We start from the raw sequence: 17334 nt of genomic DNA, 5'->3' as shown, positions 1-17334 counted from the left end.
TACTAGACAAATTATATACAGGGGATATACTAATTAAGGACTTCACAAAAAATTCTAAACAAAAATTTTTAAAAACATTTTAACAACCACAAAAATAAATTTAAAAAAAAAGCACTATTAGACTTGCCTATGAAAATCTACATCATGCTAACAAATATGATTACTACAATGTTTTTCACTAAACACTTTACAAATGGGAGTGAACTTTCCTATGAACAATATAGCTTGGTAGTTAAATGATTGGAAAGATAAATGATTGGGTAACACATAACTAATTTTCATCATAAATCCCACTTAATTTTTAGACAATCACTAAGTACCAAAAATACAAATAAAAAATTCATATACTAATATATTATGAAATTAGTTTGCGGTTATTGGATTACCTCTATATGCACAAAAATACTAATTGTTCGAAACTGTAGAATATAACTAAATGAATTTTTTAGAAGTGTTCATAGTAACACATAGACAAATGACAATTAAACATCAAGTACTAATGCAATCAAGTACTAATAACTACATACAATTAAATTATGTTCAGTAACTAGTCAATGAAGTTTGACCACAAGAATAAAATTTCAGGAAAAAATACCTCAGAAACAAAAGCAGAAATGCCTCTCAGCAACAAAAAAGAAAGTTTTGACACAGAGAATATATCCTTGAACACCCATACAATCTCCCCCCTCCTTCTCAAAAAACCCAAACCCCATCCTTAACAACACCCCCCCCCAAAAAAAAAGGTTTCACTTTAACAAAAATACAACCTTGAAAATATACAGGATATTCAAAAAGAGAACTTTCCTAACCAATTGTTCTTTCAAAGGTATTTCAAATTTTTCTTCAAGATTCAAATCAGAAGATTTAGATAGCCAGATGAATCATTCACTGTCTTTGGTTTCAAGAAATTCAATAACCAAATATGCTAGATGTGGACTTATTTATTCAAATAGGGATTCAAATGCACCCTTAAAAAACTTAAAAAATTGTTTTACTGATAATTATTATCCTCAAATCATTATGTTGCACCCCACCAGATATTGTCTCCTACCAGATATAAACACATTTAGAATTAGTTATTAAAATGAACTTTGACTCATCACTGAAGACAGAAATGGCCCATTGTGCAGATCACAATTTTGACGTCTTTGGCATCAGTTCAGGCCGAACTGATCGTTGATCTTCTAGCAAGATCAACGAAATGCAAATCACTATTTTTTTTACATAAAGTCCTTACCGTTTTTTATTTTTTTTAATATATATATATACATATATATATACAATTTGCATCACACTAAAATTCCACTGACTGCTGCAACCTCTAAAATTCACTGCCTAGCATTCTAATTCTTGTTGCAGTATAATGGACAGAAACTGATTTAGAAAAGCTTTGTTTAACCTTTATGGCTTCTATCCCAGCTCCTTATCAGATTTTCAGAGCATGTATTCAAAAAAGGTATTTTTGTACAAAAAAAAAAAAAAAAAAAAAATTTGTTTTGAAATCAAATTACAAACTGCAGAAATCTATGGGAAACATGCTTCGAGTATAAAACACCAACTTGAACTCTGGATAATGCCATACTACTACCTACAGCTACTGAAAAGACGATTAGATTGTATAATAATAAAAGTTTCCTTTTTACCGATTCTATGAAAAAAAAAAACAGACTAGATGGTAACTTCATGAAATATCAGTATTTTTATGCATATAAAGATAACTTTGAACACCGTTAGATTATTGTTTGAAATAAGTACAGACAGGAACAACATATAAATTAATTTCTTAGTGAAGAACTTATGTTAACCTAACAATCAATAAAATATGAAGCAAAATCACCTGGCTCAAATATAAAAAATTCAGACTAAAATAAATCATTTATTAGCTCTTAACATGGTTAAGTTTATAAAATCTATTCATTAGCTGGTATGATTCAATTCAATCACATTATACAAACTTTCATTTTTAAACTGGGTTATTTTTATGTAACTTCAATTATCTGAAAATTATTTAGCCAGATTAAAACATTAGAGCAATACATATGCCTACTTCCTTTCTTACTATTTTCTTAACTGTAATAGATACATAATTAATTTTTGCTACATATCAAATGAAAATTCAGCAAATGAAATTTTGTTATCAAATATTTAATAATACTTATTATTATATTCCTGAACTAGGTCCCTGGCATATATTCAGTAACCCAGTTTTAAACCTTTTAAATTATAGCACGAAAAATAATTATTCAGTTTTAAACATAAACTGGTTTAACATTTTAACTTTATGATATATTTATTTGTAAAATTTTACTTAAATCTACTTATTTAAAATAGTTTCATGATCTCAGATTAAGCATGCAAATGTCAAAAATTACAAAAATAAATGAGTGTATTCCCTGCGTATGCATATAAGTTTTACTCAGGAGAATGCATTTGCAATTTTTGCCATGTAAATAGTTTTAATAGAACTAGAAATCTATAATTTTACACTGACAAAAAAATATGTCACATCATCTAATCACCTAAAGTGATAGCTATAATTTGAACTGCCTGATCAATTTTCAGCTCATATCCAGTATTATCTGAGCCATTACATAATATAAAAAAACTACACCTGAGGAAAGTTTAATTGTATTATCAATAAAAATCCAACGCTTAGCAGCAGTTAATTTTTCTCACATTTCTGAGCACGGCTGACTAAAATTCCTAAGTTTGATATCAGATAGTCTGAAATTTGATCCTATTTTAGAACATAATGTAGAAATTCCAAATGCTGTAGCTAAGCTACTGTTTTTATTCAGTTTTTTAAAGGGGAAGAGGTTTGGCACTATTATATTTATGCATATAAGAGATTCTTAAAAAAATACTGTCACACTATAATATGGTTGTCTATGCAACCTAGAATAAGAACAAATGTCGACTCTTGCAATATTACATTACATGAAAGTTGTATAAGCAGACAAGGCAATAACAACTATAAACATACTTCAAACTGTATTAAAAACTGCATTTGATATTGCCGTTATTGTATGTATATAAACAAAATAGTGTTCAACAACAGCAGTTCTTTAAGTCACTCTGATATTTCAAGTAATTTAGGCTGTATCAATTTATAATTACTTGAATTTACATCGTTCAATAAATTATAATGAATTAAAATCAAACATTTATATTCATTCACCCAGCCTGTGAAATTCTTGCTTATATATTTACAAAATTCAATTCTGTGATTGTGTGACCATATAATATTTAAAAATTGTTTTAACTTACATTTACTGATTAAAAACTACTTCAATCAGCTGAGATTTTTTAATTATTAACTTAATTTAAAGAGTTCTAGTAGCTTTAAATAGATTCCGGAGAGCTAGCCTTCAAGACTGTAGTGTTATCGAGTCTAATATACAGCAATTTAACGATTTTAATAATGCATTCACTAATAAATGATTAGTAAACCGATTTCAAAACGAAGTACAAATGAAGTAATGCTGTGCTTTTCAAATTATGGCATGAAATAACATAATGCTACCCCTTTTCCTTAGCAATGCAAGTTTATGATATATATTGGTGCTGCATATAATTGAAGCAATGCTGGCATCTGTAGGCATTGGTTTATATCGATGCAAGAGAACTGGGAATTTTATTGCTTCCTTTATTTTATTTCTTTTTTCTTTTACAAGAAACTTTAAATATTCAAATTCTTCAAGTGCTTCTTGTTCACAGACTTATCAGTATTGTTTGAAAAGCACAATTTATAGAATCTTTTAGCTTATTTACTGAATTTATTCAACTATATTTACTTTCACTAAGCTCAGGAATGATAGGCTTAAAAACAAAAAAGTGAGAACATAAAAATGTTGATGCAAAACTTAATTTTAAATATCTAACTAATGAAGCAATTTATAATATATTATGCTTTATCTTCATCAGTAAGTCTACTACATATGAATTATATAAGTAATGCAAGTAAATTACATACAAATTATGAAATAAATAAAAGCCAACCAATCAATAAGGCAAGAGTTTAATGGATAATATGCAAGATTTTAATGTAGTAAAATTTACTCTGATTCTTAATAAACAAAAACATATGGAAAGCTGCATAATTCACAGAAAACGTTTTTGCCTTACATAAATATAATACTTTAACTGCTACAACCATAAGTACATGATGCTTCATATACAGCATAAAAAGGGAAAATTATTTGACCCCCCAAAAAGAAAAAAAAGAGTGGCAGCAATTAAAAAAAAAAAAAAAAAAAAAAGCAAATTTATACACATTAGGAGACTGTGTTAATGCAGTTACATTATATAACCTATAAGAAAATTTAAAGGCAAATAAAATATTCAAAGCTTACAAACAACTTTTAAATCAATTAAGTTAATAGATATAAAAAATGTTTTGATAATAATGATTCAAATTTTTAATTGTTAAACACATTTCAATGAATAGTAAAAAAGTATCTTATCCATACCTGTATTTTCAAGTAAAGTTTTTGGCGTATTAGGACGATTAATGATACTTATCAATTGTGTTAAAACCATAAGTACATAGGGCTTCATATCTTGGCCTAAGAGGAAATTTATGTCAACTTCAATAGAATGAAAAAATAAACTATGCAATGTAAAAAACAACATGACATACATGTTTAGGAACACTTCTCAAAAATACTATACAAGCAAAATAATTTGATAGAGAAATACATAAAAAAAGCAATTTTTTTTTTCCATTAGATTCCATTAATTTCACTTAAAAACTTTTCAAATACACATGAAGATAACCTCACTTATTATTACAAGCTTATGTTTTAATATGTTAAAACAACATTAATTGAAACCATTTAAAAAGTATAGCATAATTCCAAACATCCTAGGGATCTAATTTACTGAATTGCCTGCAGTTCTTTTTTGCCCTAGTAACTTACTCTATAGGCAAAGCATGCTGTTAAACCATATGTATTTTTATTTTATTTAAATAATATGAAAAGATATTACAAAACAACATATGTGTAAAAAATGAATATGTATTATCATTATTTCATACCCATAAAAAATAAGGTCTCAGTTTACTTTTGTTGTGCAGAAAAATGTTTTTGTAGTTTATCAAAAGAAATATTTTTTATTTGTTTGCAAGGTTTGTAGCACAAGCTATTCAGTGAAATAAATGTACAACAACCCCTTGCATAATTTAATCTTTTCTTTAATTAATGCACAAATCTCCCTGTGGCATTAACTTGTGTTGAAAAATATAGTAATTTTTTTCTTAGCAATTTTCCTTTTTAAATGGGTGATTTTAAATATAAGATTTCATGTTCAATACCTTTTAATTTCTGAGGTAGTAATTAAACTAACAGGCTCATCATAATTGCTTAGCTCAAACCTGTCAGGTTTTTAACAGAAATCTGCATACCATGATCAAACTGTAATTCTTTTCAATTTTATAACTTTTTGTATAATTTTTGTAATTTGTTTTATTCTTTAAGTTTCTGATATTGATTAAATTTATTCATTGTGTTTTTATTTTTATATATTGTTAATAAATTGGTTAAGTTTAAAACTTTTGTCTTCAATGTCCGCACAGTACATAACCTTAGGGAGCTTCTATTGCTACTTTTGCTAAATGTTCTTTTACAACTTTAAACTTTGCTTTTGCATCATTTTGGACTGGAACCACGGCACTAGTCGCTGGCTGGCATGCATCGCAACATCGTCTTCCAATGGGGTCTGGAATGACACGCCAAGGTGCAAAGAAACAGGAACCAGAAGGAATGAGCCAAAGCGACGCGAGATACTTATACCTGAAGTATACATGACGTCATCTCACGGCAACCAATCAGCTATCGGCACGACTCAGCTTTCCAGATGACGTAACATCAAGTTTCGTTTTTGCATCTTAATTAGGCTGGAACAGTCCGTTCTTAATACAAACAGTGGCAGTGAAAAATGAAGTAGAAGTAATTACTATATCCCTTTAAAAATAAGAACTAAGCCTTATATAAAAGTTAGAATCATTTCAAGGATAAGAGATGATGCAGAAAAAGGGTTACAATAGGTCATATTTTCCAACAGTTTATGCATACGCAGAATAGCTTTACGCATGCTCATTAAATGTATAACGCAATATAAAAGCTAAGCTAAAATTATCTAATTATTTATTTCAGTTTATGTTGCAGATTGCATTGTTCGTTAGTCTTCTAATTGGACCTGGCTTTTTTTTTTTTTTTAGACTGTAGAGCAATGCAAACTGTTAGTCCAAAAACTCTCGACAGATGTGAAGAAAGTTATCGCTATGTCTCACAGTAACTACAAAGTCAGACAAAGGTTTAAATAAGCCTCTTATTTAAAAAGAATTTAAATGCATGTTATTATGCTAACTAATTCAATTGCAGTTTGTGGTGATGTAATTAAACAAGAACAAGCAAATTCAAACAAAGAAATGTGGACTAGTGGTCAAAGACCATACAATTTAATTTTAATTTAAGATGGCTCAGTAATTCTATCGTCATAACAAATTCAAATGTCAGCAGCGATAATGCAAAGACAAAAAGTTACAAACTATCAGAGCTGGCAGGAACTAATGCAGTGAGCAAGCGGAGATTAGAAACACATTTCTGTCTTACACACCAAAAACCTCAGTTTAAAAACTGCCTAAATGATTTGCATTCTGGAGAGGAAATAGAAATGGGAAATTATAGTAAAAGCTGAAATTATAAACAACTGGGTAATTTACATAATAACACCTGTATATATACAGTCAAAAGTCGTTAATCCGGACTCGTCGGGACTTCGGCGATTCCGGATTATCGATCATCAGTTTAAATCTCGTAAGATGGCATGCAGAAATTCTAAAATTAAAAATACGAAATCGTAATTTATGAAATAAAGAACAATTATGATCTAAAGGGTATCAAAATTTACAAAAAAAAAAAAGCTTAATATTTATTTGTTTACTTTATTAAAAATTTCTCTCAATGTAAGTTGTTTAAGTTGCTTCGTTTTATGTGATAACACTTTCTCTTTAATTCTATAAAAAGACATAATTTCTTGTTCAGTTACAAAGTTCCGCTGTTCAAGTCCCACAATTCCAAGTCCCGTTAATTGCCGTGCCGAGAATACCGACTAACTTGTCAATCGAAATTTTTCCGTTTTCACTAACCTCTCTGTCACATTCTTCATGTCTTTATCCATTTTTTGCAGCAATTCAACTTTTTGTTTGTTGGATATCGAAACGTACTTTCGTTTTGTAGATCCTTTGGAAGTTCCAGCATCGGAAATTCTATTTGACATAATCGAAAGTTCAAGTTTACTTTTATAAAATTGCTCTTACAGTCTGCAAAAAATAATAAGCGGGATCCAATTCGAAGATTAAGGAACAACGCAATCATTAACATTAACTGAAATAGATAATTAGATAATTTTAGCTTACACCTTCCGTTATACATTAAATGCGCAGGCGAAAACGTATTCTGCACTTGTGCACACGCATATGCGCAGTAGTCAAGGTCTTACGCGCACGCGTAAAACGCCTGTGCGCATGTGCCAACGCAGCGCATGCGCAGAAAGTTTTTAGCTTTGAGGTCCGAATTAACGACTTTTGACTGTATTTGAAGAATAATATTCTTTCTCTGTATGTATTCGGTTTCTTTCTTCAACACGCTTCCTTTTCATTTTAAAATTTTTGGATTTAATTAAAGATTTCTGTTATTCTAAAAAAACTAAATGCATGCAACCATTTTTTTTAAAGAAATTTATTTAACCAATTCGTACAATTATTCAATATTCTTCGAAATACATCCCTCCTGCTTTTTAGATTTAAAGATTTAATTTATTTTTAAGAATTTTAAAAACTAAATGCACAGAAAAAGCTGCTAATTTTATTTCTTTATTAATATGAACATTCAGAATAAATATGATATGATACATGGTAAGGCTCAGTTAAGGAGCAATACGGATGAATTTTTAGAATTTAGAGACCCAACGAGCAAAAAATCTAGAAATAGCAAAACTTTTAGAATTTAGGACAAACACTGAGAACAAAATATAGGAAGGCACTCTGTAGCAGAACTTAGTATCCACAGAGATTGCATCAGGTGGAAAAAGGCCTAGTGCCAGACCTGTGTATGATCAGTTGAGACATGCAAAACAAATCTTTTAAATTGTCAGTTTTCAATTTCTTTATAAATAGAAATATTCCTTTCTGTAAATGTCTGTTCATGTGATAAGATTACAAGCATTTTAGATATCTTCCATGCATTTGTCTAGTGAAAAGTAGAGAAAAGAAAAACATGTTAAAGAAAGACTTCTAGTGTCAGAAATAAAACATTTAAATATTATGTTTTCAATGTTCCTCCAAAAATTCTCCAAACAATAAGAAATTCACCACAAACTTTCAATAAAGTACAACCATTACATATTAATACCATGAAGACTTTTTTCATTTTGTCACATTTTTCTGGAATATTCTAAAATTTTGGGTATATAAATATTGCCTTGAAATCTTTCTTTACCTCCCAAGCCTTAAATTTTACAGAAAAATTATCCCTACCAATCTTGTAACAGCAAAATGCCAGAAATATTGAGAGGGCAAAAAAAAAGAGAGTAAAATGTGCAAAATCATTTTATACAGAAAAATGATGCATATTCTGAAACAACTGTACGGGAAAAACTCTTACCCTCGAAAAAAATTAAGAAGATTTTTTATTTAATTACAGAGCTATTTTGCTTTTGCTAAGAATTATTCCATTAATTGTGCTTTATTTAATTAATTTATTTTTCAGATTCAAGATATTGCATAATAAGTCACCAAAATTGAAATTAATATCTCTATAATATTGCAGCGAAAAATAAAAATGTTTCACTTAAATTTTATTTCTTAAATACAATTCCAATATGTTACCATTATTTTAATGATTTTCAGCATTAAAATGTTTAAAAAAAAAATTCTATAGAAACTGATCTTAAAATCAGCAAAATGTTGATACATCGCGAAATTTAGAATCATTTAATAAAAGAATTCACATCATCAAAAGCGGAAAGTTGTTTAAGAGCTCTTCATTAGAAAAAATTAAATAAATTCGAAGTGCTTATGTTTTACTTTTTGACCAGAATCTCAAGTATCTCAATTAGAAATAGGAACAAATTATAACCCATTCACCTATTTATCAGTCAATATTATGTACATATTGCCTATTAATAAATAAAAAATATTCATCCAAAATGCTAATTCACACTCAAAATGGTAGTCGTAAAAACAGGCAGAAATTTCAGATGATTAAAATTAAGGACCTTCTGCCGATTTTGACCGAAATTAAGGACTTTTCAAAAAAAAAAAAAAAAAAAAAAAAAAAAAAAAAAACCCTTAAGACCTCTAAAAGGCCGTACGAACTTTATCCTTACAGCTCAAATTTGGAAGATATGTTTCCAAGGATTTCTAATGCAAACATCAAAGACTCTTTAGCAACCATAACTGCAATGATTGTCAGTCTGTTTCAGTTTCTGTACGCCCTATAGTCATGTTATATGTGTTATACCCCACTTGGCTGAATGTTTTTAACAGTTTGCTTACAGCACTGTTGAGATAAAGGTGGTCAAATTCAACATAAAAAAAGTAATTACAATTCACTGCTTAAAGTCACTGGCCTGCTTGGGTCATCTGGAACGAAGAAATAGCAGGCCATTCACAGTTCAGCTACCTCAAATCTGTGGTTCATTCACCCTTTTTACAAACCAAGGTAACAAATACAGGTTTTTTAGAAAGATTCTAGCATAATTCAAGATTTATTATGTCTTACTTCCCATGTGAAAAATTCAAGCAAGACACAAACTGGCAGCTGTATAACTGGTTCATACATATTAACAAGTATCACATCATATTCATTATCCAAACTCAATACAGTCAAAAGTCGTTAATTCGGACACCCAAAATCCGGAATGATCTATAATCCGGGCCTCAAAGCTAAAAACTTTCTGCGCATGCGCCGTGTTGACACATGCGCATAGGCGTTTACGCGTGCGCGTAAGACCTTTTATGTCTGCGCATATGCGTGTGCGCAAGTGCAGAATACGTTTTGGCGTGCGCATTTTATGTACACCAGGACGGAATAAGCTAAAATTATCTAATTATCTATTTCAGTTAATGTTGATGATTGTGTTGTTCCTTAATTTTCGAACTGGATCCGGCTTATTATTTTTTGCAGACTATAAGAGCAATACTATAAACGTAAACTTGAACTTTCGATTATATCAAATAGAATTTTCGATGCTGGAGCTCCCAAATGATCTACAAAACGAAAGTATGTTTCGATGTCCATCAAACAAAGTGGAATTGCTTCAAAAAATGGATAAAGACATGAAGAAGGTGACAGAGAGGTTAGTGAAAACGAAAAAATTTCGAATGACAAGTTAGTCGGTATTCTCAGCACAGCAATTACGGGACTTGAACAGCGGAACTTTGTAACTGAACAAGAAATTATGTCTGTTTATAGAATTAAAGAGAAAGTATTATCACATAAAACGAAGCAACTTAAACAACTTACATTGAAAGAAATGTTTAATAAAGTAAACAAATAAATATTAAGCTTTTTTTTTTGTAAATTTTGATACCCTTTAGATCATAATTGTTCTTTATTTCATAAATTACGGTTTCATATTTTTAATTTTAGAATTTCTGCATGCCATCTTACGAGATTTAAACTGATGATCTATAATCCGGAAAAATCGATAATCCAGAGTCGCCGAAGTCCCGACGAGTCCGGATTAACGACTTTTGACTGTATTAGGCAATAATTTCCGAAATTATTTACAAATTAGAAAGCTTTTTCAGTTAGAATTAGAAAGTTGTTTTCAAATACAAATTAGAAAGTTAACTTTTGAATTATTCTAGAGTTTTCTTTATACAGCATACTTCTAATATATTTGTAAGAGGCCATATTTTCACTTCACTGCACACACACACACACAAAATAATAATAATAATCATAATAATAAATAAATAAATAAATAAATTTCATGAAAATATCAAAGCAATGTTATTTTCCCTAGAACTTATTAAATAAGCTTTTTCTGTAATCAAGATGGTAATAATACACACAGATTAAATCATATTCATGTAAAGATATAAAAGTCATGCAAAAGTAGGCAAAGTTATAAAAAAGAAATTGCATGATAATGATATTTTTAACTGTAACTGGAGGAGTGAAATTTTATAATCTTACCGACCAATCTCATCAGTTATGGGTTATGGTACCAATATTTTCTTAACAGGTTACAGAATATGGGTTTTATAAGTTTAAAAACAAAACAACCTTTAATTTAGAAAGGAATCCCAAAATGGGTGAAACATTTATTATTCAATTCTAAAATTATTAAAGGAATGCAGAAATTCTGCTACAACACAACAATACCTTGCTTACCCAACTTCACAGATATTTCTCCTATAGCCCAAGTAGCATTATTACATACTGATATAAAATCAGGATTCAGATTCTGGCTCAGTATAGGTAAAAAATCCTCTAAAAGATAATATTTTGATTAGAATTGGACTAATCATCAAAAAGCATATAAATATTAAACAAATATAAAAATGTGTACATTGCAGTTCTGAATTTTCTTAAAATAATACGATTCTGGAAAATTATCAATATAGTCAAAGCAAAAAGGTTAGTTGTCCTGAGGTCCTGTATAGTTCAGAAAATTCTGACTTTATAACAAAATAATACAGTATTTAATACGTTAAACCATACACTGCCTAAAAATTTCGACAAAACATAGATCTTTGTTTCATAAAAAAAAAAGGTAAAAAATTTCTTTAATTAAATTCTCGTTGATGAGTTTTAAATCATTATCTTAGAATCTTTATGATAAATGAAAATATGTCTGAACAATAACACTGTTGTCAGTATAAAAAAAGTAATTCAATACCAAACAAAATTAAAAGTTTACTTTTGGTCCCACTCGGCATAAAGATACTGATGGCGCAGAATCTGACTTAATTCACTATTCTGCTAAGCTTTAAATGTAAACAAATATGGCCACTATGGTAAATTAGGCTTGGCTGCACTTAAGCAACTTTTAATTTGTTGATAATTCTGAAACTACTGCATGCAGATTAACTAAAGGCATAAAAATCTTAACCAGAAGATAAGAACAATATAATACAATCATTTTTAAAGCAAAAACTGCACAATATACCAACATAACAAAAAAAAAACTGAGCTCATGGGGCTGACTACAGAGTAGGTGATATATAAATATATATATATACACATACACAATATATATATATATATGTGTGTGTGTGTGTGTGTGTGTGTGTAATAATAAAAGCACAAGGAAAAGACGGAACACTGTCGAAACGTAGTTATGCTAAATTGAAGAGGAAGTATTCTAATTGCATCATAAGCAGATATGTTGACTTCGTAAATAAAACTTGGCAGTCAAGGTGACTTTAATCCCATTTTTATTTCCAAGTGAATAAAATAAAATAAAATTTAATAATATTCTCTCCAAATAAAGTTTGCAGATATTTCTAAATTAATTTTTTTAATTTGTATTTGTTATTAATTTTTATAAATTTTTAAAATATTTTTGTTTATTCATAACCTTTACGTAAAGTAGATGTATTTCTAAAAATACCTATAAAAAAATTAGAATCTTTTATTCAAAATTTCCTAAAATATACTTGAATTTACATCTGTTTTGAAATTTGGCATCTTTGTTTTAAGCAATAATAACGCCAAGTGCGGTTTATGGATCTAAAAGTAACAACTGTGCTTTAAAAACATAATACAAAGAAAATTACTTAAAATATTGGACAATGGACCTTTTTTTTCCAATCATGCACAATGTGAAAGGAAAATATGTTACCATGAATTAAGAATTTCATTAAGAAGTTAAGTTATTCTTGGTGTAAACTGAAACAAGTTCACCAAAATAAATTTTTGAATTTATCTTTAAAGTTTTTACTGAATCTTACAAAATGTAATATTTACACATAATCTGAGTCATAGAATGGAAACACAGGAAAAAAAATTGTTGTCATTTCGAAGTTTAATTTTGTATCATTATACCTATGTTTGAACAGTGCTACATATAAATCTTGCTTTTGAGACATCAAAACTTGAGTTAAATTTCATCAATCTGCCTACCAGAATAGGAAATATAGAAATGTCCCCCTCTATTTTTTTTTTTTTTTTTTTTTTGTGGTGTGTGTAACAAAGTGAACCTTTTGCTAGCCAAAATGTGAGTTCTTAGTCATCAGGTAATTGACAGGGACAAGCAAGAACCTCAGTTAGATAGGAGAACAACCTCACTGATGGCATGCCAGCTTCTTTTTGCTGAGCATCAAGTACATGAAAGTGACATGCAGGAATGAGAATGAAATATTTCTCAGGTATGAGAAATATTTCATTTATGGTATGTATGCTTCTTTTTGTGCAGCATTTACAATCCCTATTCCTAGATTTCATACATTATATATACAGTCAAAAGTCGTTAATCCGGACTCGTCGGGACTTCGGCGATTCCGGATTATCGATTTTTCCGGATTATAGATCATCAGTTTAAATCTCGTAAGATGGCATGCAGAAATTCTAAAATTAAAAATATGAAACCGTAATTTATGAAATAAAGAACAATTATGATCTAAAGGGTATCAAAATTTGCAAAAAGAAAAAGCTTAATATTTATTTGTTTACTTTATTAAACATTTCTTTTAATGTAAGTTGTTTAAGTTTTGCTTCGTTTCATGTGATAATACTTTCTCTTTAATTCTATTAAACAGACATAATTTCTTGTTCAGTTACAAAGTTCCGCTGTTCAAGTCCTATAATTGCTGTGTCAAGAACACCGACTAATTTGTCAATCGAAATTTTTTCGCTTTCAATAACCTCTGTTACTTTTTTTCGCTATCGGAAGCGAATTATAATGACCAGGAACTTGTTTTAAATCATATCAAAGACGGAGCATATCGAGATGAAATACTACATTTGGTAAGGAATTATAAGCCAAATAAAAACATCTGCGCTGAAGATAAGGATAGTGCTGACAAATCAACTTCCAATTTATTACGCGCCCGCCACGGCGTGGCGTTCCTTCTGCCGATTTTGACCGAAATTAAGGACTTTTCCAAAAAAAAAAAAAAAAAAAAAAAAAAAAAACCCTTAAGACCTCTAAAAGGCCGTACGAACTTTATCCTTACAGCTCAAATTTGGAAGATATGTTTCCAAGGATTTCTAATGCAAACATCAAAGAATCTTTAGCAACCATAACTGCAATGATTGTCAGTCTGTTTCAGTTTCTGTACGCCCTATAGTCATGTTATATGTGTTATACCCCACTTGGCTGAATGTTTTTAACAGTTTGCTTACAGCACTGTTGAGATAAAGGTGGTCAAATTCAACATAAAAAAAGTAATTACAATTCACTGCTTAAAGTCACTGGCCTGCTTGGGTCATCTGGAATGAAGAAATAGCAGGCCATTCACAGTTCAGCTACCTCAAATCTGTGGTTCATTCACCCTTTTTACAAACCAAGGTAACAAATACAGGTTTTTTAGAAAGATTCTAGCATAATTCAAGATTTATTATGTCTTACTTCCCATGTGAAAAATTCAAGCAAGACACAAAATGGCAGCTGTATAACTGGTTCATACATATTAACAAGTATCACATCATATTCATTATCCAAACTCAATACAGTCAAAAGTCGTTAATTCGGACACCCAAAATCCAGAATGATCTATAATCCGGGCCTCAAAGCTAAAAACTTTCTGCGCATGCGCCGTGTTGACACATGCGCATAGGCGTTTACGCGTGCGCGTAAGACCTTTTATGTCTGCGCATATGCGTGTGCGCAAGTGCAGAATACGTTTTGGCGTGCGCATTTTATGTACACCAGGACGGAATAAGCTAAAATTATCTAATTATCTATTTCAGTTAATGTTGATGATTGTGTTGTTCCTTAATTTTCGAACTGGATCCGGCTTATTATTTTTTGCAGACTATAAGAGCAATACTATAAACGTAAACTTGAACTTTCGATTATATCAAATAGAATTTTCGATGCTGGAGCTCCCAAACGATCTACAAAACGAAAGTATGTTTCGATGTCCATCAAACAAAGTGGAATTGCTTCAAAAAATGGATAAAGACATGAAGAAGGTGACAGAGAGGTTAGTGAAAACGAAAAAATTTCGAATGACAAGTTAGTCGGTATTCTCAGCACAGCAATTACGGGACTTGAACAGCGGAACTTTGTAACTGAACAAGAAATCGTGTCTGTTTATAGAATTAAAGAGAAAGTATTATCACATAAAACGAAGCAACTTAAACAACTTACATTGAAAGAAATGTTTAATAATGTAAACAAATAAATATTAAGCTTTTTTTTTTGTAAATTTTGATACCCTTTAGATTATAATTGTTCTTTATTTCATAAATTAAGGTTTCATATTTTTAATTTTAGAATTTCTGCATGCCATCTTACGAGATTTAAACTGATGATCTATAATCCGGAAAAATCGATAATCCGGAATCGCCGAAGTCCCAACGAGTCCGGATTAACGACTTTTGACTGTATATATATTATTAAAGGGAGGAGAAATTTTCACTATTATTTATTTATTTATGGCTCCTGGTCCGGATGTTGGATGCCAGGATTTTGGTCTTTGTACTGTATGTTTCTTTAAAATAAATTCAAGAAATCTTCAAGAACTATTCAAGAAATTTTATACTCTAATTAAGAAACAAGAGAAATTCCATATATTTCTTTTAATAACTGCCCACTTATTAAGTATTTTAATAATATACTTCATTTATCAAAAATTAATGGCTGTTTCACATTGACCTTAATGCTTTAAAACTGTAGATGAATGGCTATAAATAGATTTTCCATCTATATACGACTTATTACCACCCCACGTACTTTTTGGTATATAAAATATGCATGCAAGATTTCTATACTTGGCATGCAACAAAAAAAGGGAGGAGACACATGGCTTACATTAAAAAGGTTTAAAAATTAACTATAATAAAAATATCACTTACGTATACATGGACTGACATGCTGAAAACAAGCTTTCGTTAGATCACCAAGTAGAGCAAATGAACTCTGCCGAACTTCTGGCATTGGATCCTACCAAGTGAACAAGTATAGAAATATATGTCACAAATATCTGGAATTACTAGGTAATACAAAACTATCAGGTCTTAATTTAAAATAAATATGTACAAAATTATTACCTGCATACATTGGTATAATAGTTGCATAATATTACTCGACATGACTAATGCTTCTATATGGCCATTTAATCCTTCTGCCAATCCACTTAATAAGTCTAATGCAACTATCATAAAATCTTTATCAGGAGCTTCAAATTGATCAGGATTCGTAACATTCGCCTTCAGAGAAAAAAAAGCATTCAGTATAAATACAAATAAGATATTTTATTTCTATTTCATAATCAGAAACAGATTATCTATACCGGTGCAAGTTAAACATAAAAATAGCATAAATACATATAAACTGCATGCCCTTTCCCCCTCCCAAAAAAATAGTGATAAACATGAAAAATGTATTGAGGAGAAAGCATCTGGTTACACATTTTGAAAATTTTCTGAACCTTACATCCACAGGGATCGTACACATTTCTGCACATAGAAATTAAGTTCTTTTAAGGGGAGTTGGAACCCCAAAATCTTCAAAAAATTGTGATTTCGGATTTTTGCATTTTCAAATTCTCTACACTTTTATCTTTCTAAAAATACCATTCTTTAATCTCTATGAATATTAGAACTGTAAAAAAATCTAGTTTTAATTTGTCATCTACCGCTTTGAATAATGAGGATTTTTACATAAAAATGCATTTTTCTCCAAACGTGATTTTTTTATACTCGATGTACCTTTTCTCAGGAACTACTGCTCACAGGTATCTAAACTTTTTATGGCTTATTTATTAGGTTCCTTAATATTTACTGCAATGAGCATTTTGTAATAAACTTGGAAAAAAAATCTTGAAAAATTTTTTTGTGTGAGAAAAGTGCTAAATTTTACTGTGTCTAACAAAATATCCTGTAATTTACTCTAAAATTCAAAATGTTTCAAAAGCTCATTTCAGTATAATCAGATAGGTATACTTTAATTACAGAAAAAATTTCAAGTTTGCATCTACAGCAGATTTTGAGAAAAGGTACATCGAAAATGGCCAATTTAACATTGCCGGTATAGAGGTTTCTGATACCCCTTAAGGACCATTAATGAAAAAAATTAAGGACCTATGAGCAAATAGCAAATTAATAAATTCAATTAAAAATATTATCTATGCCTTAACTTCACTTTTGTAAT

At 29.7% G+C, this 17334-nt stretch overlaps 1 protein-coding gene across 4 annotated transcripts in view; it reads right to left on the bottom strand.

Annotated features, from left to right (window-relative positions):
* The window catches only part of Tnpo (transportin 1), a 149559-nt gene that overhangs the window by 54329 nt on the left and 77896 nt on the right, over positions 1-17334 (bottom strand). For 3 of the 4 annotated variants that reach the window (XM_085812990.1, XM_085812991.1, XM_085812989.1), the window contains exons 15-18: positions 16233-16391; positions 16038-16125; positions 11397-11504; positions 4470-4565 (exon numbers count right to left, since the gene is read on the bottom strand). In XM_085812990.1, coding sequence (XP_085669116.1) covers positions 4470-4565; positions 11397-11504; positions 16038-16125; positions 16233-16391 — 451 coding nt within the window. The remainder of the gene's footprint in view (positions 1-4469; positions 4566-11396; positions 11505-16037; positions 16126-16232; positions 16392-17334) is intronic. The other variant, XM_085812992.1, reaches the window with a different exon arrangement.

Source organism: Stegodyphus dumicola, chromosome 3 (assembly GCF_044657685.1).
Source record: "Stegodyphus dumicola isolate Sdum_Otavi_A_Nest chromosome 3, ASM4465768v1".
In the NCBI taxonomy this organism is placed as follows: domain Eukaryota; kingdom Metazoa; phylum Arthropoda; class Arachnida; order Araneae; family Eresidae; genus Stegodyphus; species Stegodyphus dumicola.
The sequence above is the reverse complement of the archived record's forward strand: the minus strand, read 5'-3'. Positions and strand labels throughout refer to the sequence as shown.